At 52.6% G+C, this 25,383-nt stretch overlaps 9 protein-coding genes across 9 annotated transcripts; 5 read left to right on the top strand and 4 right to left on the bottom strand.

Annotated features, from left to right (window-relative positions):
• Positions 1–50: 50 nt before the first annotated feature.
• PHATRDRAFT_47150 (predicted protein) lies at positions 51–3,227 on the top strand (the record flags this gene model as incomplete). The annotated part of the gene is made up of 1 exon (XM_002181375.1): positions 51–3,227. One exon carries the CDS (start codon positions 51–53, stop codon positions 3,165–3,167), a length of 3,117 nt encoding a protein of 1,038 aa, XP_002181411.1. The 3' UTR covers positions 3,168–3,227.
• A 769-nt stretch (positions 3,228–3,996) lies between these two features.
• On the bottom strand, positions 3,997–5,093 carry PHATRDRAFT_47149 (predicted protein; the record flags this gene model as incomplete). The annotated part of the gene is made up of 4 exons (XM_002181201.1): positions 5,021–5,093; positions 4,480–5,000; positions 4,169–4,369; positions 3,997–4,108 (listed from the first exon to the last, which is right to left on the bottom strand). The coding sequence occupies exons 2-4, from the start codon at positions 4,950–4,952 to the stop codon at positions 3,997–3,999; spliced, it is 786 nt and encodes a 261-aa protein (XP_002181237.1). The 5' UTR covers positions 4,953–5,000; positions 5,021–5,093.
• Positions 5,094–5,756: 663 nt separating this feature from the next.
• Positions 5,757–8,084, top strand: PHATRDRAFT_47148 (predicted protein; the record flags this gene model as incomplete). Its single annotated transcript, XM_002181374.1, has 1 exon — positions 5,757–8,084. One exon carries the CDS (start codon positions 5,757–5,759, stop codon positions 8,082–8,084), a length of 2,328 nt encoding a protein of 775 aa, XP_002181410.1.
• A 190-nt stretch (positions 8,085–8,274) lies between these two features.
• On the bottom strand, positions 8,275–11,741 carry PHATRDRAFT_37283 (predicted protein; the record flags this gene model as incomplete). The annotated part of the gene is made up of 4 exons (XM_002181200.1): positions 8,275–8,564; positions 8,673–11,284; positions 11,378–11,487; positions 11,652–11,741. 4 exons carry the CDS (start codon positions 11,739–11,741, stop codon positions 8,275–8,277), a joined length of 3,102 nt encoding a protein of 1,033 aa, XP_002181236.1.
• Positions 11,742–12,731: 990 nt separating this feature from the next.
• On the top strand, positions 12,732–13,922 carry PHATRDRAFT_13725 (predicted protein; the record flags this gene model as incomplete). Its single annotated transcript, XM_002181373.1, has 1 exon — positions 12,732–13,922. A coding segment is annotated over one exon (1,191 nt), but the record flags the coding sequence as incomplete, so codon positions are not given.
• Positions 13,923–14,227: 305 nt separating this feature from the next.
• PHATRDRAFT_47146 (predicted protein) lies at positions 14,228–15,867 on the bottom strand (the record flags this gene model as incomplete). Its single annotated transcript, XM_002181199.1, has 1 exon — positions 14,228–15,867. The coding sequence occupies exon 1, from the start codon at positions 15,743–15,745 to the stop codon at positions 14,228–14,230; it is 1,518 nt and encodes a 505-aa protein (XP_002181235.1). The 5' UTR covers positions 15,746–15,867.
• A 432-nt stretch (positions 15,868–16,299) lies between these two features.
• PHATRDRAFT_47145 (predicted protein) lies at positions 16,300–17,435 on the bottom strand (the record flags this gene model as incomplete). The annotated part of the gene is made up of 2 exons (XM_002181198.1): positions 16,979–17,435; positions 16,300–16,941 (listed from the first exon to the last, which is right to left on the bottom strand). Exons 1-2 carry the CDS (start codon positions 17,174–17,176, stop codon positions 16,300–16,302), a joined length of 840 nt encoding a protein of 279 aa, XP_002181234.1. The 5' UTR covers positions 17,177–17,435.
• A 1,250-nt stretch (positions 17,436–18,685) lies between these two features.
• Positions 18,686–21,118, top strand: myoB1 (predicted protein; the record flags this gene model as incomplete). Its single annotated transcript, XM_002181372.1, has 3 exons — positions 18,686–19,015; positions 19,085–20,446; positions 20,522–21,118. Coding segments are annotated over 3 exons (2,289 nt in total), but the record flags the coding sequence as incomplete, so codon positions are not given.
• Positions 21,119–23,804: 2,686 nt separating this feature from the next.
• On the top strand, positions 23,805–25,235 carry PHATRDRAFT_13833 (predicted protein; the record flags this gene model as incomplete). The annotated part of the gene is made up of 2 exons (XM_002181371.1): positions 23,805–24,746; positions 24,849–25,235. Coding segments are annotated over 2 exons (1,329 nt in total), but the record flags the coding sequence as incomplete, so codon positions are not given.
• Between the last annotated feature and the right edge of the window lie 148 nt (positions 25,236–25,383).

Genomic DNA, 25,383 nt, shown 5'->3' with positions numbered 1-25,383 from the left:
CTTCCGGGGGTCCGTGAGAAAAAGGGTTCCACCGTCAGGACAAGCGAGGCATGGACTCTCCTCCGCCTCCTCCGGACCCGCTATACGCGTCCGACGATGCATCGTCCTCGTTCCGTGGAGCCCTCGTCGAGCCACCCTTCGGTGATGGCGGAACGGTAGCGGAGCGTCGGCGTCGCTGGGGACCACCCGCCGTTGGGACTCCACGACAGTCATGGGCACCGAGCGAAGCATTGGAGCTGCGGCGACGACCAGCCGCACTTTTATTCGATCGCCCCGAACGTGGACGGGTACGACGTTCGATCGACAACTTGACGACTATTGGAGGTGGAGAACGTCGACGACTAGCACCGGAAATTCCTTCCGTGCCGCAACATTTGCTGCCTTCCGCAGCCGACAGCAATCTACACTATTACAGAGTCGTCTACCGTGGGGTCGTCGCGCTGCTCTCCGAACCGGTCCTTTCCGCACCCAAGAGTACGCAATACGTGGGATACGGAGAAATTTTCGCCTCAAGGTCCACCGTCCCGATTGATGACGATACCACCAGGGCGAATTCGGCCATTCGTGTTGATTCTCTCTTGACAGGAGGCTACGCTGTCGACGCCGCACCCCAGACGCTGGCGGACGACACTCCCAAACATTCCAACACGGGAGGCGCCGCCATTCCCTATTCAGCGCCGTCGCTGTCCCATCCGACACGGCAGGATGGGCATCGTACCAACGCACCTATCGGATATCTATTGGCGCACACCAATGGTGAGACGATTGTCGAACCTCTCCATACCGTACCGCACGCCGAGGAAGGACTCTTTCGTTACAAGATTGTGTCGACTACGCCACTACCTGTATTGACGGGTCCATCCCGGAATGCGCCCAAGACCAAAGCCGTGATGCTACCCGGAACGGTTCACGAAGTATCCCTGCGCATCACTGTTGATAATGACGGCGTAATTTTTCTCAAACTCAGTCACCGTCGGGGGTGGATGGCCGATCGGAAAATTGTTACTACTCGCGACGGTCAACCGCAATCAATCCCTGTTGTCCAGGAATTGATATCACCGGTCATGACGGACGTTTCGGACGATGGCAGCATCAGTGTATCGGCCTTGTCCGTTCTTTCTACTTTTTCGATTGCCGCTCCCTCAAATGCCGCTCGACGTAGGCATCGGCCACCCCGTCGCCGCAAAGATGCCGACGCGAACGAAGCGTTGATGGACAAGTCCTTGCCCCGACACATTGGTGGGAGTCGATCCCTACACGCGACCAATTTAATGGCCAAAGCGTCCAAACACAACGATGGCCTTTCTTCAAATGTCTCCATCTTGTCCGACGAGTCGTCCTTCGATCAACTACCAACCACCGCGCTCCGACACGGAATGCCATCCTCGACGGACGTATCGCACGCTACGTCCAAGAGTATCGTTTCCGTGTCTCCGGTGACACAGAAATTTTATCTCCTGCGGGTCACCGCTCCACGGGGTCTTAAAATTCTCGACGCCCCGCAATTCCAAGTCAATACCCTCATTCATAGAAAATCCGCGTCGCACAGCGTCGCCTCCCCGCAAAAGATGCCTCCACCGGAACCGCACGGGTCCACGACCCACCAGTCCATTTTTCATACCATGGCAGGACGCTCGGCGACCACTGCCACGAGCAAATCCGGCAATCCTGCTGTCTTTGACTCAAGCTCGAAAACTCGCGTACTACCTCGGGGAGCCTTTTTCGAGGCATCTAAGCGAATGGAAAATACCGGAGCCTTTAGTCAAGGCGCCGGGTTGATTAAATTGTCGGATAACAGCGGATGGGCTATTGTTCCTCGTCAGGACGAACTTGATCACCAGTACCGTCACTATTCTGGAGGTGTGGCAACGATTAAGCAAGGCGAAGCATCCCGTGCCTACCAAGAAGTGGGCAACGCTGTCTTGGAATCGCATGCTGTGGAAGCGTCCGTTGCCGAGCGATTGTCGTCAACCGTGTGGATTCGCGTCCGGACCCGGGCCGGACTTGCAGTCACATGTCCACCCCCAGTGCTCCCCTTGGATGATGACAATACATCCCCCACTTCATCGCGCGAGTCTTCTGCCATTACCGGATCTAACCACGGCTCAAACTATGGACCACTGAGCAATCTGGATTCCGACGTGGCGTCGTCCGTTGGCAGCGCCTTTCTGGACGCTGTGTTTCGTACCCCCAAAAAGTCCGCCCCGGAAATACCAGTGGAGCTGGCCGCCAAATCCAGTAATTTCGACAAGATGCAATTATCAACAACAATTGCATGCGGTGTTTGTTTGGAAGTTGAAAAGTGGACGGATCGGTCCCCGGATCGTACCGGAGTCGAGTATGCCCGCCTGCGCGGCGGCCAGGGTTGGTTGCCGCTCTCCATTGCAGGCAAGGCCACCTACGAGGTAGTGTGCAAACCCGACGTTCGGTGGGGATCGTTCTGGTTCCGCGTACAAACCGCCCGCGGTGTCAAGGTTCGCTGGGGTCCGTGTCAGCGGGCTCCACCCATCAAATCCGGCGACGGCAGCGAGTACTTTCGTTTCGAATGCGGTGAATTTCTGAGGGCCTCCGAAATATTAACCGTATTTTCGCAGGCTGGCGATCCAATTGAGTGCTTCGCCAAATTGTACCGCAATCGCCACGTCCGGTGGCATACGGGTCATGATAGTTTCCGGCAACTTCCAAGTCTGACGACGCAAGCAGAATGGGTACAGGTCTTTGGTCCGGAAGATCTGTTTCTTGACGAGTGTGCGGCCGAACCTCGGATCGAGCGACATGCGCAGGGGTGGCGGTACAATGTTGTGCCCGACGCGGGAGTGGCGGTTCGCAAGGGACCGTCATTTGCGGCCGAGACGACCCGTACTGTACTGCTCGGTGGTGAGAGTGTGGTCGTGACGGAACGCGTGTCGCCCGCCGGTGATGAGACTGTCTGGCTGCGACTGAAGGATGTTCCGGGCTGGGTCCATGACGTGAACGAGGTCGGCGAACAGGTAATGCTGGCGCACTCTTTGCGGCACCGATCGCGAACGTCCGCTCGGGTACGACAAGCGGGACAACGCGATGAAATAGCCTACAACACAATTGTGGCGCGATTATTTCACAGCGACGTTCCCGGAGACAGCTATCGTCCGCCCAGGAATTTGAAAGGATCCAGAGGTCACCGGTAGGCATTGTTTGAACATGTTAACAGTAAGTCAAAAGCATATTAAATTCTCTGTTTGACATTCCTATGAAAGAATACAGTTTGCCGTACTCAACACAACCATGACAGCATTCCGTCAGCAGCTTGAAGAGCCTGGCATTTAAGTATTCAAACTGGGTTTAGACTAAACGCAAAAAAATTTGCCACACGGTGTGCAGTAGACTCGATCACCACAGACCTTATACAATTCATCCAGCAAGCCAAGCCATTGCAGTCGCCGCACCACATCTGAAGCAGACTTCCACTTGACGCGACCAGAAAGTCAAAGCCCGCCCCTTTCGGATCAAGTGCGTGGTTGCAGCATTTGTATTCCACACAATGCCCATATATCCAGAGACCGGGCCGGAAGGAGCTGATTTCAAACAAGGAATCCAGCAGGTCGAGAGCACGGTTGCACATCTTCCAAAATAGCAACATCTCTGTTTGGCCTGCTGTTACATCCCTGGATATCACACAGTTTTTCCAATTGGGGCATCTCCATCCCGCAATCCTGTAACTGAGTATGCTATCATACTGTGGACCGGAACGTTTACACAAAAAGAATAAACAGCCTCACCATAATCTACGCAAAACGACATATTGTCTGAAGCCCCACCACTTCTCGCACGCATACATAGCAGCAGCAGTACATCCAGGAGCAGGAGACTGCATCAACAGATTGCACCTTGGGCTCTCGAAACTGGTTCACAAGAATTTTCCATCCGGAGAGGTGTCTCTGACAGTTTGAATATAGTAATCGTAGCGGTCAACATCAACCTTGCCACAAGATCATTCTCTTTTTTTTTCCCACGGCTTCACCAGATCTGCACCCAATCCTCCTCTTGCTTCCGAAGCTCCTCGGCCTTGACGAAGTTCTTTTCAATATCTTTGCAATATTGTCGTTGTGGAACGTCCTTTTCCAGCTTGCTACACATACTTTTTCGTGATTAAAGCAACACGTCGCAGAGAGCTTTTGCACATTGTTACACGGCCGGCTGTGGGAAGGTAGGTTCCAAAATGGCGTTGGCTTGGGCAACGGTCGTTTCCAGTTCGTGTAACAATCCTTTTCGTCGCGTGAGCTGTTTCTCCAACAGTTCAATCAAGAGTTCGCGGGCCTGATGCTCTCGAAACTTGTTGCATTGCTGCAACATGAGAAATACCCGGTGCGAGAGTTCGTCCCGTGTAGTTCTACAACGGCAACGGATCAAGGACAGAGAGATGAACGGGTTGGTGAGACACCAGTCCCCCCATGCACGAGTAGGAGTCCGATTGACTCATCTGTCATTCACGACACTTACTTATTTTCCGTCGGTCGGTGTACCAAATCTTGCACAAGCTTGACGAAGGTCTCTAGAACTTGCTGATTGAGTCGCTTGAGTTCGTCGCGTACCACGATCGGATCTTGACAATCATCTGTGGGCTGCACCAGCCAGGGATCTTCCACAATCTCGCCAAAGACAGCCACGACATCCCCATCCTCCTCCTCTTCCTCCATATCGACATCTGTGTTGCCCCGGAGAAAGTCTTCGGTCCGCTCGTCGCCGTGTTGACGCAACCGTTCCGAGGCCGCGATCGCCTGCGCCGCGGCGCGGGCCGCCCGCGCAGTCCCGCGCTCCAAGGCCGCCTGCGGAATCGGCGGTGGCGTCCAAGCCGCCGTGGCAGCCATGGTTCGGTAGTAAAAGGGTGGGGGTGGGAATTCCGCGACCAGGAGCGTTGCTTCGCCCGCAGCGGTGGCGTTGGCGGAGGCGGCTCCCGACGGGGGACGACTCATACTCTGTATACGTATATATATATATATATTGGACCGTACGTGTAGTTCCTGGTTCGAGCAAGTTTTTCCTGGTTCGAGACAGGCAAGACAGGGCAACCCGCAGGTAGGTACGCCTTCGTTCACACGGTCAGTGCTTGTATGAGTGATGTACAGTATGCGTTGTCCAAAATGGCGTCTCTCGATTCCGTTACGTTAGGTTTGTGTGAGCAAATCCAGTGGTAGTGGATCTGGTGATGTGACATAGGTAGTATGTCACAGCCCTATAATTTAATCTTTTGTTGCGTATCATCACGTCCTGTATGGAATGTACTGTAAATATGGACCTACGTATCCACTACGGTGAGATTAACAGATGTGGAAACGCAACAAACACGGACTGGTTTGCCCGCCTGCCTGCCCGCCTGCCCGCAACCTTGCAAACGGTACGAGATGGCCCCTCGCAAGAGCAGGGTGGGGTCTCTCGGGTTTGCTGGAATATAGCGTCTGTATGGCTGTCCGTGAGTCCGTATGTCAGTGTGTATGTCTGTCCTGTACGTTGTCCTCTCTCTCCTTCCCAATTATATACATTTATGCAATGAATCGGGCGCATTTTCCGAGGAGTGTCGAGCTCGCGGATCCCGACAAGGAGACGCATCGAACTTACGGACTGTGATAGCTACTGAGTCCCTTTGCGGATACGACTGTTGTAGTGGTTGCTGTTGTTCTTGTTGTTGATGCAAGTAGAGTGGTCGTTGCAAGTATAGTTAATAATATCACAATTGTTGTCATTCATTGCTGCTATCGTGATTGCTGTTGGACCTCATCATGACGACTCCCAGTGAGAGTGCGACGAGTCCGCCTTTGAGTTCGGAACACGCACCGCTCTTGGGGACTGGCTCGGTATCGGTGGCAACGTCGCCTTTGGGAGCACCAACGAAACTACCCATGCCTCCTCCCCCTTCCACCACTGCTTCGACCAACGTGACCACGAACACGACACTGCCAGCAACGACAACAACAACACCAACAACAATAGCTACCACAACAAACGACGCAACAACAAACACCGCTACTCCCTCGCCGCTGCTTGCCATTGGCACTCCACCGACCCGGACGCGACATTCCCCTTCGGCGTCTCCCGCACCGCAAACCAAGCGTGCGGCTGCCGTCGTCCCGAGTGTGCCCCCCTCGCGGGCTTCCTCACGCGCACCGTCACCCATTGGCTCGGACGCTTCCGACGAATTGCCCAACAACGTGTGTACCGAAGAACAACTCTTGTTGCTGCCCGAAGAATGTTTGAGTGGCCACCATGTGCGTCCGCTACGCCACGTCGATGAAGAAGGCAACGAAAGTTTCTACCACCTGCGTCCCATGTTCTATTCCGTCATTTTTATCCTGCTTGTGGAACTGCTCGAGCGATTTTCCTTTTACGGCATTAATTACACACAAACGTCCTACCTGACCGGCTCCTACAATCGCGATTGGAACGCCGACATGGAAGCCGTCGACGCTTCCACCTACGTTTCCATTTCGGTTGCCGTTGCCTACACCTCTCCCTTTCTCGGGGCCTATCTAGCCGACGCCATTCTCGGCGACTACGGATCCCTCTTTGTCGGATCTCTCTGCTTTTATCTGCCCGGACTCACTCTCATTGCCCTCACAACCATACCGGGCGTTTTGGGAGATACTTTTAACCGTCGCGCCCTTTCAATTGGTCTCCTCGTCTTGTGGCCCGTGGGCACGGGAATCGTCAAGAGCGTCGTCAACGTATTCGGCGCGAAGCAGTTTCATCCACTTCTCCAGGCCTCCATGATTGAATCCTACTACGTCAAATTCTACATGTGCATCAATATTGGAGCCTTGGTCGGGGGTGTACTGGTACCCTTGCTGGCACAACACAACGTAACCCTCGCCTATTTCGTACCAGTCGGCATGCTGTCCTTGGGAGTCGGTCTCTTTGCCGTGGGATCCAAACGCTACGTCTGCGACCAACCTAAAGACCCCAGTGCCACACTGGCGGCCAATATCTGCCGTCGTCGACCCCCCAAGCGTCCCGCCTACACCCCTCCCAACACGGATTCCATCGGACTGGACATGATCTTTCGCATCAGCTTACTCATCATACCCTTCAACATTGCCTACTCCCAAATGGCCACCACCTTTATTGTCCAAGGCACTGTTATGGAAAAAGCCTTTGGCTGGATCGACGCCGCCTGTATGAACAATGCCGACGCCGTCAGTGTCCTGCTCTTTGGCTACCTGATCGGTTCGCAGTTCTATCCCGCTCTCGCGAATCGCGGTATCCGAATACCCACCACGTACAAGTTTGCGATTGGTTCCGGTCTCGGGGCACTGGCCATTGCGTGGGCCCTATTGGTAGAAGTCCTGATTCACGACCGGTTCGAGTCCACCGGAAAGCGCGTCAGCGTCCTCTGGCAAACCGTATCGTACGTGTTAATTGGTGCGGGCGAGATCTTTGCCGTCTCGGCCGCCTACGAAGTCGCCTTTACCGCCGCCCCGCCCGAAAAGAAAGTCCTGGCGTCCGCCGTCAATCTCTTTTGCATCGGGGGCTTGCCCAACGTCTTTTGCATACTGTTGTACAACGCGTGTCGACCGTGGTTTCGCAACAACCGGGGGACAACCAGTATCACGCGGTTGGAAGATTACGCCAGTGCGCACGTGGAGTACTACTTTTGGTTGCTCCTGGCCATTGCCGTCGTCGGTATCGGCATCAATCTATTGCCAGCGGTGCGCGAATTTGTGGAAGCGATTGAAGAAAAGGCGACCGATATGATCAAGACGCCCAAGACTCCGTCGCGACCGCCGATAAGGGAACGCACCCTAGACGAAGCTGAAAACGAAGAGAGTGCACTGCTCCGCACCCGACGCCATCAGGCCTATCTCAAATACGGCAGCGCTCCCGTCCTCTACAAGCAAGGCTCGATGCGCGCCGGGCCATCGCTGAGTCAACGGGGAGGCAAGGCGCACAAACACGTCAAACGCACCCTGATCAAGAAACTATATCGCAGTGATCCGGTACTGCCAGGGGTTGGTACCGTCATTACTTCCCAAGGGACACCGGTACCTGCGCGTTTCATTCCGCCCCGTAAGAATCCGTCGCTCGATGGGCTGTTGCGAGCAACGTCCTCCTAGGCGGTGATGCGACCGCAGTACTGTAGAAAAAGCGTTTTGTATTCTTTTTAAAAAATGGGCCTACGTTATAATCTAAACTGTAAACGTCGTCCTTGTGCGAGTCCGTGATGGCGGCTCGCTCCGTGTGTTTGTATATATATAGAATTCGGCATAGTGCGTATACAGATTGGGTTGGACCACACAAAATCATCTAATACAAGTCGGGACGGTTCGCGGAGGCCACCGTCACGCTTCCAGTGTCGTGAATGTTGCTCGGCGAGGAAAAGACTACCTTGCCAGTTTCGTATTCAAACAGCAAATTTTCCGATTCCAACTGCCGAATGCGACGAACGTCGCGTTCCAATACGTCTTCGTCCTGGTGCATGACGATGACACTACCTATTCCGGTAAAGAGGTCGACCGTGTAGTCAACAAAGGTGCCGACGCGAACACCCGTCTCCAAATAGACGAATGACTCGAGCTTTTGAATTTCCTCAAAACCTGGGGATGCCCATAGTAAAGAAGGGATTGAGTGAGTCTCTGACTGTAAAACATTTTAAGATAGAAAACGCCGGAATCAACTCAACACAGATAAGCAATCCAACGTACCGGGAGTGGCCTTGACTACACCGCGTGAAAATGAAACCAAAATTGCTTCCTGGCCGTGAGCTTTAAAGGGACTAGGTGGTTTTTCGGGGGTAATCATGAATTGACGACTGTCCAAGTACGAATCGACCGTGGATTCGACCTGGGAGTAGCCACCATTGAGTGCGCGGCAGAGGGGACGCCAGTTCCCGTCACCACCGTGTGCGCGACAATTCATTTCTACCAAACAGGGACCGTTGTTCGTCATCATGACTTCGCCGTGCGATGGACCGTTCTTGATTTGCAAGGCGTCTAGTACTCGGCGTACGTACGGAATCAATAGACGAGCTTCGGGTGAATCGGAATCTACTGGGACGCAACCAAAGTAGACAAAGGCTGATCCGTTTGCCGGGCGCTTGTCATACACCCAAACCATGACGGTTTTGTGCTTACCGTCGCGAGACACGTGGTCGACGACGTACTCCTTCCCGCGCAAAAATTCTTGACAGAGTACCGCTGGACAATCCCCCCCATTGACCATTTGCGATTTCATGAGTACCCCGAAATGCTGCTTTGCTTCGTCGTAATTGTGGCACAGTTTGACACCATCTGACCCGGCCGATTCAACTGGCTTCAGGACCACCGGGTACGGTTCTCGGCGCAAGAAAGGCTCGACATCGGCAAATTTATCGCTTCCCGCTTGGCGTACTGACCGCAGTCCCACCTTTTTGACAAGCTCTTGTTGGAGTTTCTTGTCGCGCTTGTTGGGAATGCCGGTACCATTGGTCCGAACCTTGAGCTGTTCGGAAAGAGCGTCGGCAAGGTCGACTCCGGCTTCCCCGCCGGCGATACAGGCAACAATACGGAACAGTTCCGCCGCTTTGCGAACTACCGCTTCCGTCTTTTCCAACGTCTCGGCCTGATTCACTTCTTTGAAGTATGTCACATTTCCCACACTGAGGGGTACATGCTTTTTCATTTCTTCAGAAAATCCCTCGGTCCAGAGTGCAATCACGTTGAAGCCCCGTTTGATAATCTCTTCCGCTATGCAGCATCCAGTCGAGTAAGGGTCGATTATAACGACCACTTCCCGCGAGGCATCGACCGTGGTCATACGTTTCACCAGCGGATTGCGCAATTCGGGACGATCGTTGGACATGTGGCGAATGAGACCAGGGCCTTCCGCAGAAAAAACGCGACGGTGGCCCTTTTCGGTAACGGCCTCGCCACGGGGGCGTTTGAGATTTTCCAACTTGGTTTCGTACACAAAAAGGCCGTTGATGGTCTCCATATACCGGACAAAGTCAATGTCGCGGTCCAACACAGCCGGGTCCTTGTGCATGAGAATGACACTCCCGATGCCGGTGAAGAGGTCGACGGTGTAGTCTATCTCGGATCCCGGTTTAACGCCCGTTTCCAAACAGACGAACGAGGGTAAACTTTTGATCACGTCGTATCCTGGACAACTCTGGACCGTCCCTTGGGAATAACTGACGAGAATAATTTCTTGTCCGGACGCTTTGAAGGGACTGGGAGGTTTATCGGGGAGTCGATTGAATTGGAAAGCGTCTAGATAGGCGTCGGCGGTTGCTTCGACTTGGGAGTAGCCTCCAGTGAGGGCCCGGCAGAGGGGTCTCCAGTTACCATCTCCACCGTGGGCGCGACAATTCATTTCGATCAAGCAAGGACCGTCTTCGGTCATCATGACTTCCCCGTGCGATGGTCCGTTCTGTACCCCCATGGCGTCGAGGACGCCGCGAATATAGGGAATGACGATAAGCGCTTCCGGGGAATTGGAGTCGACCGGGACACAGCCAAAGTAAACAAAGGCGGATCCGTTGGCGGGACGCTTGTCGTAGACCCATACCATGACAGTTTTGTGGACGCCGTTGCGAGAAACATGATCTACGACGTATTCTTTGCCGCGGAGAAATTCTTGGCAGAGTACGGCGGGACAGGACCCTCCGTTGACCATTTGTGACTTCATCAATAACTCAAAGTGATCCTTGGCTTGCGGAAAGTTCTCGCAGAGCTTGACTCCGTCCGATCCGGCGGATTCGATGGGCTTGAGGACGAGGGGATACGGTTCCGTCCGGAGAAAGTCCTCGACGTCCGAGAACTGGTCACCCCCGGCTTGTCGAACGGAGCGCAGACCTACTTGTCGAATGAGTTCTTGTTGAATCTTTTTGTCACGTCGATTGGGAATAGTGGTTCCGTTGGTGAGTAGGTTGAGATGTTCGGAAAGTGCGTCGGCGAGGTCTACTCCGGCTTCGCCTCCAGCGAGGCATGCCGCGATTCCCTGTTCGTTGGCCGTTTTGCGGACGAGCGCGGCGGTGTCGTCGAGATTGTCTTGTTCGTCAATTTCGGCGTAGTACTCCATCGGCCCGGCACTCATGGGAATGTGCGTCTTCATATCCGCGGAGAAGCCTTTGGTCCAGACGACAATGAGTACGTATCCGCGCTTGTGCATTTCTTTGGCAATCAAACAGCCCGTCGAGTAGGGATTGACCACCACGACGAATTGTTCGGGTGAATTAAAGGCATCGCCCGAGGCGTCCGATAGAATGGACGGTGGCATGCTGGTCGGTGGACGTGTGGGTGGGTTAATCCAAGGATGTAGGTGGGAATGTATGGGACTGTGGATGAAGGCTGTACTCGACGTTCGACTATTCTCGTTCGGCTTGTTGAAATAAAGGTGCCTTCGATATCCGTGTTCTCTTTGGTCTTACGAGGAAATGGGTGGTAGTGGTGGTGCTGGAGTGGAGACAATCACCACGAGGTACGGTTGGGTAGCACAAATCCGGTAGAGATACCCGTTCGGTTCTTTTTTTTTGGGGGTCTGTTTCGTTGGTCGTGTGCCGGAAATACAAAAGTGTGCAATTGCGCGAGAGGCGGTTCGAAATGACCAAAAGATCCGGCGGAAATCGCCGACATTCGCAGTGTCCAACCCTGTTTGGCCGTTTTGCCTCAGTGCCCGTACGCATCCGTGACCGACCAACCTACCAACACGTACGCGTCCCGGTACGGGACCCGTTTCCGGTTGAAGTCACGTCTTGGAAGACGCTCCTGGGCCAACAATTCTAACGGTTCCATTCGTAGCTATGTCTGTGTCGTTTGAAATAACCATGTATAAATAGCCAACGAAAACGGACAGGGATTCGAAAGTATTTTCTGATAATTAGGTGGGGAGGGCCCTGTCATTATACGGTAGGTACCGTCCCTCCCCTCTCGATCGATGGTTCGGTGCGCGGTTCCGGAACCGCTTTCGAGTTTGAAGTGCGGCCACCAAAGTATGGAACATGGTGGGTAGAGAACTTCGGGATTATCACTACAGTTCTCGGCAAAATGAACGAATTCCCATTGCTCGGCTGGAAAAAATCCGGTTTCCCTCTCCAGCGCCGTATCCGGTCCAAGGATCCCGGACGTAGCCAACAAGATAACTAAAAGGGGCACCACGCGAACCACACAAAGCCAATTGTCTGGGAAGCAGACCGGTCTCCCTCCCATTCGGATAATTCACGGGTAACGATAGCACAACGAAGGTGCTCTTTGCGTAAGTGTGTTGGTTCCAGACGCTCGGGGACGGGTACACACGAGGGGGGCACAATCGTTTGGGATTCCATGAATACAATCCTTCGGCTTCCTAAAACATCCTTCCTTTCAGCCCGTTTCCCACACTCTCGGAAATTCCCGACCAAGTCTCTATTGTTCACGAACGCGGTAACGTTCCGAAACCATCGTGACGCCATGCGCCAACGTCCCCTCGTGATCGGCTTTTGGGCGCTCTGCGTTTCTTCCTTGTCAACGAAAAGCACCACCCATGGACTTCCCTGGACACGCGGAGCGAGCGGAAACAGCCAAGATACACCTACCGAAGAAGCAGAGGAGGAGGCCCACACGGTTTCGTTGCATGCGGCCGTCTCCGTTGACACCGACGGACGAGTCTTTGACGTCCCCACGATGCGGCAATCGCGCAACACGATCGTGGACCATTTCTTCAACAACAGTAGCACGCACGAAACCACAAGCCCCGCATCCCAACACTTGCTCGACGAAATTCGTGTACAGGCCCGCACATTGACGGACGCTCTGATACATACCCGCCGGACGCTACACCAACGTCCCGAACTCATGTATCAGGAATCCCAAACCTCGGCCATTGTCCAGAAAGCCTTGACCGAAATGGGTATTTCCAATTTCACCACCGGCTGGGCCGTCAATACGCATCCCGATGTCATTCCCGGTCCGGGAGGCTACGGAATTGTGGTCGACATTGGGACGGGACAGGCTCCCTGCGTCCTCCTCCGTGCGGACATGGACGCCTTGCCCATTCTCGAACAGACCACGAACGTGGACGCCTTTCGATCGCAGACAGACCACCAAATGCATGCCTGCGGGCACGACGGACACACCACCATGTTACTCGGTGCGGCGGCGATCCTCAAAGGCATGGAGGCGTCACTGCCTGGGACAGTCCGGATCATGTTCCAGCCGGCCGAAGAAGGTGGAGCCGGGGCCAAGCGCATGCGGGAAGAAGGCGTTCTGAAGCAAGCTCCCCAGCCATCTTACGCCTTTGGGATGCACGTGTGGCCGACTTTGCCTTCGGGGGTTGTAGCGACCCGACCCGGACCGCTCTTGGCTGCCTGCGAACGCTTCGAAATACTCTTGGCCGGGGTTGGAGGACACGCCGCCATGCCACACTTGACGATCGATCCAATCGTCACCGCGAGCGCGATTGTCATGAACTTACAAACCATCGTGTCGCGGACCATTAGTCCGCTCGAATCCGGAGTTTGTAGCATTACCAAAATCGAAGGTGGGGATGCCTTTAACGTTATTCCGCATTCGGTACTGTTGCGGGGGACGATTCGAGCGCTTCGTACGGAAACGTTGCTGAGTCTGCGGGACAAGGTCGAGCATATTGTGGAAAGTACGGCGGCCACGCACGGATGTAACGTGACGATTTCCTATTCTCCGGATTATTATCCACCGACCGTGAACGATCCGGACTTGTACGAGACATTTGCCAAACACGTGGGTGCTATGGTATCATCGGAAGGAGTCATACGGGATACGGAACCCACCATGGGCGCCGAAGACTTTTCTTTCGTGGCCGAAAGCATTCCAAGCGCATTTTTCTTGCTCGGGCAAGGCAGTGGCACGGATCCGCCTACTGATTACGGGTTGCATCATCCCCATTTTGCCTTGGACGAATCGGTTCTGCCGCAGGGCGTCGAGTTGCACGTCAATTTGGCTCTGCGAGCCTTGCAGAAATTGCTACGAGAACAAGCGCAATACGAACAAAGCGGCGACCACACTGCAGCCACCCAATAAAAAAGTTAAAAATTTTTTATTTTAGGCTGAAACCGAAAGAGCGCGGATGTGAACTACACCGAACGGACCAACTCGAACAGCTCGCGGTGCTTAGGACGATGTCGCGTGTATTGGTTGCGTTCGTCTGGTGCTGGGCGTTGAGGGGAAATATAAACAAAATCAATGATACTGAACGCAACGGGAATGCGGAACGACGTTGTTCGCTCGTACCTATGCGACCATTCGTAGAGCAACAAGCAATTGACCTATTGGTACTGCCATCCACTAACTCCCCGCATTTCCCGATCAATTTTGATCATTTGATCAATGCATTTGTGTCCACAGCCGAAATCAAAAAATGGTAGGTAACAGGATTCTGTGGCAAGCTGTGGTTGTGGAACGCCCTCGTTCGAACACGGGAATGACACATTAGGGGCGCAAAGAGCTTGTTCCTTGGCGCGCAATGTACGGAATTCGGACAGAGCCGCCTCAAACCGCGTTCTCCCCAAACGTGCAATGGTCAAATCTAAACTCTGGTTGGCGGTGGCTTGCAGCAAGTAATCTCCATAGTTAATTGCCCGCCACTCGTCCGAATCTATGTATTGAGCGACTCCGGGAGAAACAAAGCTTTTGACGGTAGGTAAGCATTTGTACTCTTGTTTAGGCATACGGGCAAAGTGATACCGACTACCACCGGCGACCTTGGACGACGTGACTAGAACGTCAGCCACGTCAATGCCCAGGACAAGTGCCATGGCGACGAGAGATTCCTCCATACGCTCCGTTACAAGCAAGAATCCGTAAGAGTCAATTACGCTCCGCACGTTGGCGACGACCTGCTCCGGATGCAAAACGCGCGTTCTGTTGGTCGCGGACCAGGCCGAGCCCTTAGCAATCTCGTCTAGGGATGTGTAACGCAATTGAAAACCTCCCTGTCCCTCCGAAATGGATCCAAAGTGTATATCCTTGCTCTGTTGTAAATAAGTTTTGATGAGATCGTCCGTCGGTTTGGCTTTTGGGCTTCGACTTATGGTATGGAAGAAAATAGTGCTGATCGCACGTGCTGCCGGGTCCCGAACGGTCGTAAACAAAAAGGTGTCGGGATGGTGGAGCCGTTGGTACTTGGAAGCGACGCGGTGTTTCCACTGGACTGCCTGACACCCGACACGGCGACCGATGCGAATGGCAACGCCGGCCGAGGTGGAAGACGCGCCTTTGGGAACTTTGACCAGGATTATGCCCCGCCACACCCCATTTCCGTCTTTGCTGTGTACTGACGCGGGCGCGTTGGCGTTGTCTTCATGACCCAGTGGAGGTTCCTCCCGAAAACACCAACTCTGGTTAACGCGGTCCGGAAAGGCGCGAGCAATCGTGGACGCCAGTTGCTGTACACAAGCATCCGTCAAACAACCCGGACTGTCTTGTCGCAGATACGGTCGTTCGCCAGGAGTCGTGCGAAGGTGTAGTCGGTGAGCGTTATTTTCTTGCGCTCGTGTAAGCCCTGTTGCTTGGCCTTCGGTTGGCGTCTTTGGCTTGCGGTTGGTTGACTCCGCCGACAGCGATGACATTGATTTGTTCTGGAACCAGTCCCCAGGGATTGCGTTCGATTGGGATATGTGGCGATAGAGATAAATCGGGTGCACTATGGCAAGGATGATAACAGTCGCTGTGACAATTTTGATAACAATTGAGATGGGAGAGGGCGACTGGCGTGGTCTTCGTTGTGGCGTTGTTTGTGATTTCGTCAGCAGCTTTCTGACCGTGGCGTTGGATGGTTGAACCATTAGGATAAACTTTCTACCCCACAGTGATAGAGTGGCAGTATTATGGAATTGATATCTCCTTGCGTCAGCAGTTTCAAGGTCGGGTGCTCCGGTGGATGAAGGAAAGCATGGAGGTTCGGGTAGCTTATGCCCTGATTGACTATGAAACACATTCGAATCGTCCGTTCATGTCACAAAACCGCATGTGTAATTAACTAGAATTTTCCAAGAATTCGACAATTTAGAGTGCCTCACAGACAGTCAAAAAAACACGAACTGTACCATGATTATTCTTACAATTTATTGTTACGACCAAAGGACAGATAGCCGACGCTTATTGGGATGGTATGCCATACAAACAGTTCATCGCTATTCCTTTTCTATTGCTACGACTCCGGAATCTATCTCGAATGTCTAATATGAGGAAATACGAAGCAGGCTCGAGGGAGATCGAAAAGGTACGGTTGCGCCTGCTCCTATGTGATTCATCTATCTTGTTTCGGCTCGTTCGGTGTGCGAGGCGAGTCGAACCGAAACTGTCAGCTGACTGTTGAGCATTTGACTTGCTGCTGTTCTCACTCGAGGCCAGCATCCCGAAATTTTTTCAAGAGCGGGTCTTCGCTGGACAAAGCTAGTCCGAGTTCGCTCGAATTTTGCATGGCCTTGGCCCCCACCGATCTCGAAAGCAATCGCTCAATTTCTCGTGCCCGCTCCTCGAGTGCTTCCACGTTCCGTTCCATTCGTGAGAATCGCTTTTTTTCGTCCGCACATTCCGTCAACGTCTTTTTCAATTTTTCCTCAATCGCCGTACGCTCCAACAAATATTTGCGTGCCATTGTGTCGTCTCCGTCCGTGACGGCTTGTGTCGCCTTGGCGTACAGTTCCGTGTTTTCCGCATCCAGTCGGCGAGCAATTCGCTGCAAAGTACCCAAACTCTCCTGTGTCGCCCGCAATCCGTCCATGGATTGTTCCAACGTGAGTCCGATTTCGCGGGCCGCCTCTAGCATTTCCGGAGTGACGCCCAGTCGCTCCATTTCTTCTTGGCGCGCCCGGTCCAGGGCCTGGCGGGCACCCCAGCTGGAACCGACCGAAGCGCCAAACAAGGTACCTGTGTATGCATACCGGGGTGGTGTGATGAGAGCTTGGTACGAGTCGGCATCCGTTCCGTTCGTTTCTACCAACACGCGGCGTCCCCGAGCGGACGTAGCTCGCTTCCACTACGTCCGACTAGTGTTGGACCACGTGTGTACGTACCAAAGGGCCCGAGCAAGAGTCCGCCCAGAATCGCACCCGCCGCGGTTCCCCCCACGTTGCTGCCTCGGCTTTCTTGGGCTTTACGGGCACTGTTTTCCGCAATTTGGCGGTCCCACTTGTCCACGTCTCGTGGTTTTTCTCGCAGTTGCACCACGGGTCTGGATGCGGACGGGAGCAATGTACGCCGGGTTGTGGCATGGGACGGCACGAATCCTGAAACCAGTGGATGGAATCGTGCCGTTGAACACACGAGCAGTGAAAGGAGGAAAGCGCGTGGGACGAGTGGGAACCCCCGCGGTTGGTGTATGCGGGCCGCTGCGTCTACCATGGTGCTCACGTACGCGTTCGTCTCGGGTTCCCACGAATCCATGCGTAGGGGCTGTTTTTTGTTGGTGTTGTGTGTACCAAAGAAAGGGAGCCTTTTCTCCTTGGGCAGCGCGGTATATGTGACGGTTCGTTGTGGAGAGCAGTGACAGTGAGACGAAAGCTCGCGAGTCCAAAAACCAAAGATGACCGGAAAGTACCGACCGTTCTGTACCACGTGTCGAAAGGCAACGATGGCGTCACACGGTCACATCAGTCCGCTTCCGGAAACGAGTCCCGAATGTGGGTTCCTACCCGTCGACCGTGGCAACGCAAAGCTGCTTACGTCATCACATCGTCATGCGGAAGGCCAAAATTTGGGCTGCTCGCTAGGATCTAAACGGACATCGTGACATAAGCCAACCAAAGAGGTAGAAGGATGTCGCTGCCTATGAAAACGAGTCGAGGGACAAACACTTTTCCGTTCCGTTCGAAATCTTAAAATATACTTATTAGATGACAGTTGGAAACGAGACGAACAACACCGTTAGGAATCACATTGGGACACGCTCTCGCTATTCATGTCATTCGGTAGCCGTAAAAATACATCGTTCGGGGGGTGCGGATCGACTAGAGGCCACACGGCACAACAAGGAGGGATCGGAACTTGTGCGAGTCTTGTGATCGTGTGCGGCAACTCACAGTCACCACCCACCAACACACCAACAAGGCGAATACGAGAGAGAGACGTGGTTCCAATCCAGGATTTAACGGGATCCAGTTCGGTTGATCTACCAAGTTTGCTTTGGAAAGCTGGTTGATCGGCTGGACCATGACGACCACGCCCGCTACGGTCGATCCACAGGGTCATCAGTTTTCGCCGACGACGCGAAAGAATAAGAAAAAAGGCCACACCAATAAGAAGAAGAGCGGATCACCGGGAAAGAACACAAAGTCCAAGGCGGTCGATATGGTACGTCTGCCTCGGAGTACGGACAACTGGAACTGTCGTTGGCAATAACAGTCTGGTTTTGGATATTACCGTGTGGCGGTGGCGACTGCGCGCCAACGGTCACCCACCATTGAGCCTTGTGTGTGTTGCAGTACGGCTGATCTCACCGCTTGCGTTTTCAATCTGATATACTTTCACGGTAGGTCACTGGGAAGACGACGGTCGAATATTTTTTTGATCCAACCTTGCTCATCAACGGTACCAGCGGCAGCGAAACGCCCTTTAAAACGGCAAAAGATTCTCAGGACCCGCTCTTTTTCACCTCCAAGCATCTCTTTATGCCCTGCACAATCATCAAACCACTTAACGACGAAAACAGTCAAAACGCGGGAAAACTGAATACGCAACCTTTCGCTGGACCGACTCTGGTGAAAACCTCCGACGGTACCTTGCATAAAATCAAGGACAGTTCGTGTTTGACTTCCTTACAGGCACCGGACGATTACATCGGCATGGATGATGTCTTGCATCTGCCACAAATTACCGAAGCCAGCTTACTGCACACGCTGCGTTTACGCTACCGACGGGACGATATTTACACGCTCGCCGGACCAATTCTCATCTCGATTAATCCTTATCAGAGTGTCTGTCTACCGGGTGGCGAATCGATCTATTCCGAAGAGCAAATGCTCGTTTACCGCTCGTCGACCTTGGCAGTGGATGACAAGACGCCGCACTTGTTCCAGATTGCCGATCGGGCCTATACCGCCCTCATGGATTCGGTGCACCCCAGCGCGGCCGCAGATCACCTCGAAGACGAAGACGCCGTCATGTTGCGGGACCATCACCAGCCTCCCGGAATGGTTCGTAATCAGTCCATTATTATTAGTGGAGAAAGCGGCGCCGGCAAAACGGAAGCAACCAAAATCATCATGAAGTATTTGGCGCGGATCACACGCAAATCGGAAAAGCCTTCGGCCACGGAAGGAACCGCTTTGCTCAGTCCTAACGGCAAACGCATTGCCGCACTAGAAGATAGAGTTCTGTCTTCAAATCCGTTGCTCGAAACGTTCGGAAACGCCCAAACTCTACGGAACGACAATTCTTCACGTTTCGGTAAATTCATTCACATTTACTTTGATACGATTAAGGGAGGTATTACCGGAGCATCCATTTCGAATTATTTGTTGGAAAAGACGCGCATCACGACGCAGGTAGACGGCGAGCGCAATTATCACATTTTCTACCAACTATTGTCCGGGGTAGACTCGACCCTGATGGAGGACCTAGGACTCCAAGAGGGGGTGCAAGGATTTGCGTACCTCGGAAATCGCAGCGCCGAAAAGTCCGAAGCAGATGCGGAAGCTTTTCGAGAGACAATTGTATGTTTGGAACGTATCGGCCTAGACACGGAAGACCAAAGGGCAGTTTTCGGAATGACGGCGGCAGTTTTGCATTTGGGAAATATCCAGTTCGAAGCGACGGACCAGGAAGAAAACTGTGAAGCCATCATTTCGGCGGCTACATTGCCGTCGCTGCGGAAAGCCTGCGAGCTTTTGGGCCTTGATGAAGCCAAATTGTCGGAGGCGATATTGACCAAAGTTTTGGTAGTTAACGGCAAGACAATAAAGAAGCCTCAGAATGTGGCGTTGGCCGAGGACAAGCGCGATGCTCTTGCCAAAATGACCTACTCTTGTTTGTTCTTGTGGCTCGTTCAGTGCATCAATGAAACACTCCAGCAGAAGTCTACCAGTAAGGCATTTAATTCCGATAAGCTCGGATTTATTGGTGTCCTTGATATCTATGGCTTCGAATGCTTCGAACAAAACGGCCTTGAACAGTTGTTGATCAATTACTGTAATGAAAAGCTTCAGCGTCACTTCAACCGACACTTGTTTGAAGTGGAGCAAGAGTTATACGCCAACGAGGGCGTAGATTGGTCGTACATTACCTTCAACGACAATCGTCCTTGCTTGGAATTGATTGAGGGTGGTAGCGGTATTGTTGGTATTCTCAACACATTGGATGATGCCTGGGGGGGAATGGGAACCGCTTCTGAAAAAGACGGCAAATTCGTGACCCATCTACACAAACTGTTTGGGACGGGTTCCGGTGACAGTAAAAAGGGCGATACAGAAAGTGGTCACCCAAACTTTGTTACACCAAAGTTTGGCAATGACCGTCAATTCATTGTTCTACACTATGCCGGAGAGGTACGTCACTTGCTGCTCTCGTAGTTCGCAGGTGTGGCGTGTCGGCCTGACATTTTTTTCTCGGTATGTTGCTAGGTTCGCTATACTGCTGAAGGATTTGTCGAAAAGAATATGGAAACCATGAGTAACGAAATTCGCGAACTCGGCGAGCAGTCTTCTTTGGATCTTTCCCAGAAAGTTTATTCGTGTGGACAGTCGGACATAAGCGGGAAAGACCCTCTCAGGTCTTCAATTCGAGGAATTAGCGTGGGATCTCAGTTTCGCTCGTCACTTCAAAGCTTAGTGACTGATTTAGATCGCACCCAACCGCACTATATTCGCTGCATCAAACCGAATCTTTCCAAAGCGCCCGGAAGTTTCCTTGCCGGAGAGGTTCTAAAGCAGTTACGCTATTCTGGAATGATGGAGGCAATTCGCATTCGACGGGAAGGCTACGCACTTCGCGAAGAGCACGAAAGTTTCTTCAGTCGATTCAGTGTCCTACTGAACCAGGACGAGGTCGATACCGATGAGACTGGTATCGAGCAGCTCGTAAAGGTTTTGTCGAAGAGACTCAACGTCACCGAAGCTGACTGGCAAATCGGCCATTCCAAGATCTTCCTCCGCCGAGAGCTTTCAGACAAACTTGAACGTCTTGCGAAGCTGCGAGTACATGCCGCAGCTCGCACTCTCGGTCGATTTGGCCGCCGCGTGACTTATCGTCGTCTATCTGCATTCCTTGTTGCATGGGTACGGTTTCGCCTGACTATGTTGACCAGATACCGTGAAACCCGAGCAGCGAGCAAACTAGCAGCCGTAGTCCGACGATACCGGCAAGTACACCAATTTCGCTTGATAAAGCGAGGAGTGGTTCTTATCCAATCCCAACAACGCCGACTACTTGCCATGCAGCGTGTTCGTAAGTTCAGAGACCCATTTTGTGACATGGAATTTCGTGAGTGCAAAAAGCTTCTCGGTGCTGAACAGGTCCGATTAGATGAGGCTGTCATACTGAAGGACTTTCGTGCCGCAGCAAAGCTGGAAGAGAAGATGTAAGTTTGTCTCGGGTTCATGGATCGTCCCATCTCTGCTTTGTTTGTCTCCTCATTGTCACATTTTCAACAGTGCCGCAATCCAGGATGCTGTGGACCGAAAACGACCCCTGACAAGACAGATTGTTGAGGCTCGGATTGTACAGGTGCAGAAAGAACTTGATGACTCGTTAAGTAGGAAGGCCTTTGCTGAATGTGGCCCACTCCAAGATAGGCTCGACGAGCTCTTGGCAAAGCGAGCTGAACTCCCCACTGTCGACGAATTACGGGAAGAAGTCCGATCCGCTGAAGCGGCAATGGCATTGGCTGTGAAAAATCGTGACTTTGCAGGAGCTGCTGCTGGTCAAGCACACATTGATGAAGCTAGAGGTCGACTCGCGGATGTCCTCGCTGCTCAGAATGAAGATGAGGATAGCGAAGATGGTGAAGGGAAGGAAAACAAGGCTCTTGGATTTGAGTCACGAGCACAGTTAGAGTTTGACATTACTGAAATATCAGTTCAAGTGAAAGTGGCTATTGACAGCAAGGATTTTAAAAAAGCCTCCTTATTACAAGTAGCGATGGACGAGAGAGAGAGTCTTCGACAATTCTTCCCGTCTGTTCGGGATTTACAAGCCGCATTGAAAGCTGGAAAAGCTGATCTTGATGAAGCGGTTTCTAAAAAGGCGTTTGCGCGGGCCGAAAAGATCACAAATAAGATTTCTGAGCTGGAAAAACAGCTCGAGAAAGAAAAGGAAAAAATGGCCGAATTGCAAATTCCTGAAGAAACTTCGAAAGCCGCAACTACACTACACGACGGTCAGGTGAGAGTCTTCCAATCTCGAATGGATCTAGAAAGTGAAATCACGAAATTGTCAGATTTGGTTTCAAAGGCAGTGAAGGCCAAAGACTTTAAAAAGGCTAACATGATACAGGCAGACGCAGATGCCCTTGCTAAGCTTCGAGATCTCCTCCCCTCTGTTGCGGAACTACAAATGCAGCTTCTTGCGAAGAAGGAAGAAATGGAAGCCGCTATCTCCGAGAAGAGGTTTGCCGACGCGGACGAAATCAACGTAGCTATCGATGAGATTGAGACCACTCTCAAGAAGGAAAAAAGCCTGGCTCCCTTAAAGCCAGGCGGACCACACTTATCCGTGAAAGCGAAGGATAAAGGTGACGCCTCGGTCAAAACAGCCCCAGCCGTTGCAAATGTTCCTACTAACAAGAGCGTCAGGTCCAACGCAACAGCTCCGGTTTGGAAAACACCGAGCAAGCCAGCTGCGGTCGTTGCCAAAACGGTTTCGAAGCCTGTGTCGAAACTTCGTCCTGCCAAGCCTGTAACTGTGGAACCCTCGTCGAGTATCGATTCTGTTGCTCAGCTTCTGGCAATGAAGCGTGCGAATGCAACTGTTGTGGTTTCTTCTGACGGAAGTCTGTCGGGCATTCTCACCGATACGGATATTACTCGTCGTGTAGTTGCCAAATTCGTCGACACCGCACTTTCTACGGTAGACGAAGTAATGACTCCATTCCCCACTTGCGTAGCCATGGAGGATTCAGCAATGGACGCCCTAACCATCATGCTGGAAAATCACTTCAGACATCTTCCGGTTGTTGACGACCGTGGTATCGTAGTGGGTCTGCTTGATATTGCTAAGTGCCTGGACGATGCTATCGGCAAGCTGGAGAAGACTAACAAGCAATCCAGTCGAGCCGGGGAAGATGCAGTAAAAAATATCTTGGTGAATAAATCTGGGTCTATTGATTCTCAAGCGGTGGCTCTGCAGGCGCTACTTGGAAATCTGATGGCCAAGGCTTTTGGTGATAAGACCGTTCCGACCTTACGAGCTTTGTTAGGAGGAAAGCCCGGTACCATCGTTCATCCGTCTGCTAGCATTCGTGAAGCAGGAATCTTAATGGCTGAAACACGGAAAGCAGCGTTGGTTGTCGACAATGATGTACTTGTTGGTGTCTTTACGTTTAAAGATATGCTGTCGCGTGCAGTCGCGAAAGGTCTTGATCTCGATGCTACCTCCGTTGCTGATGTCATGACACCAGAGCCGGAATCTGTTTCTCCAGATATGAATGCCCTCGAGGCTCTCCAAACAATGCACGATAACAGGTTTCTGACGCTGCCCGTGTGTGAAAGCGACGGGACAATCGTCGGGCTAGTTGAAGTTCTCGATGTTATTTATGGATGCGGTGGGCCAGAAGGATGGCGATCTATGTTTGACAGCGCAATGGATGTGGACGATGATTTTTCTGATGTGACTTCTATCAACAGTGCAGGAAAAAGTACTCTGATTGCAGGACGGCAAGATCGGTCTACTTTGCAGGCATTGGAGGAGTCTACCAATGAGCGTCCTGTCTCAAAACTCAGACCGTCCAAGCCAATCACTTCTCGAATTGATGATACCATATTACGGGTAAGTCAAACGTTGTCGAGCAAGAGGGGGGCCGCGTCGCTCGTAGTGTCTACGGACGGAAGCCTGGCCGGTATTATGACTGATACCGACATCACACGCAGAGTGGTTGCAAAGCATATTGATACGTCAGCAACCTCTGTGAGCGAAGTTATGACTCCAAATCCAACGTGTGTTGCCATGAGCGATTCGGCAATGGACGCATTGACTACGATGGTCGAGAATCATTTCAGGCATCTCCCTGTTGTAGACGATCAAGGGTCAGTGGTTGGCCTGTTGGATATAGCGAAATGCTTAAACGATGCAATCAGCAAGTTGGAGCGCACCAGTGAAAAGACGAATAGTGCTGCGGAGGACGCGGTGAAGCAGATGGTGGCGCAGCAAGGAGCCGGTGGAGCCCAAGCTGCTGCACTGAAGGCACTCCTCGGCAATCTCATGTCGCAGGCGTTCGGAGGGAAGCAGATGCCGACGCTTCGTAGTCTCTTGGCAGGAAAGCCAGGGACACTTGTTGATCCATCTACGAGCATTCGTAACTGCGGTCTACGGATGGCAGATAGTCGCAAAGCGGCTCTGGTAGTCGACGACGGCGAACTTGTGGGTGTGTTTACTTTCAAGGATATGATGTCGCGAGCCGTGGCTAAGGAGCTAGATCTCGACGTGACTCCGGTGTCACAGGTGATGACTCCCAGTCCGGAGTTTGTGTCGCCGGATATGACTGTCTTGGAGGCCTTACAATCGATGCACGACAATAAGTTTTTGACTCTTCCGGTTTGTGAGAGCGATGGTCGGGTCGTTGGTCTGGTTGATGTAATGGACGTCATACATGGTTGTGGTGGAGCTGAAGGCTGGAAGTCCATCTTTAGCAATGTAATGGAATTGGACGATATCTCTGACGTGCATTCTCTCTCAAAATCACGCGTATCAGGTCGAAGACTTGGATCACCATCTCATATTAAAGCTCCACCAGAGACCCCTTACGTAACAAAGCTTCCTGGAAATATTCCGGCGACTTTGGAATTCGAAGAGCCTGATGACCACGCTTCCTTCAATGGGAGTACAATCGGTGACGAAAGGGGCGTGTCCAAGCTGCTTAGTCCCGACGAAGGAAGTCTTGCCGCGGTTGTCGGTGTTTTTAAAGTCACCGAACCAAACGGAAGGACCCATCGCATTCGATGCGAAACTTTGGTCACGGAGCTTCTAGAGGCGGTTGCGGAGAAGGTCGATATTCCCCGAAGCCGTTTGCAGATCCAGTATGTCGACGACGAAGGGGACACGGTCGTAATAACGACTGATCACGATGTCACGGAATCGTGGTCCTTTGCTCGCAAAGCTAACCAAAAAGTCGCTAAATTGAATGCGGTCTCAATCGAGCCCAAGTCCAGTGGGCCTAATTCAAAAGTGATGGCGGGTGCTGGTATTGCCCTAACTTTAGTGGGAGTACTTGCGTTCGTCATCATGAAGCCCAAGAAAGCGTAATTGTGTTCCGTTAAGATTTTTTCCTGTG

The sequence above is a fragment of the Phaeodactylum tricornutum genome, chromosome 12 (genome assembly GCF_000150955.2).
Source record: "Phaeodactylum tricornutum CCAP 1055/1 chromosome 12, whole genome shotgun sequence".
In the NCBI taxonomy this organism is placed as follows: domain Eukaryota; phylum Bacillariophyta; class Bacillariophyceae; order Surirellales; family Neidiaceae; genus Phaeodactylum; species Phaeodactylum tricornutum.
The sequence above is the reverse complement of the archived record's forward strand: the minus strand, read 5'-3'. Positions and strand labels throughout refer to the sequence as shown.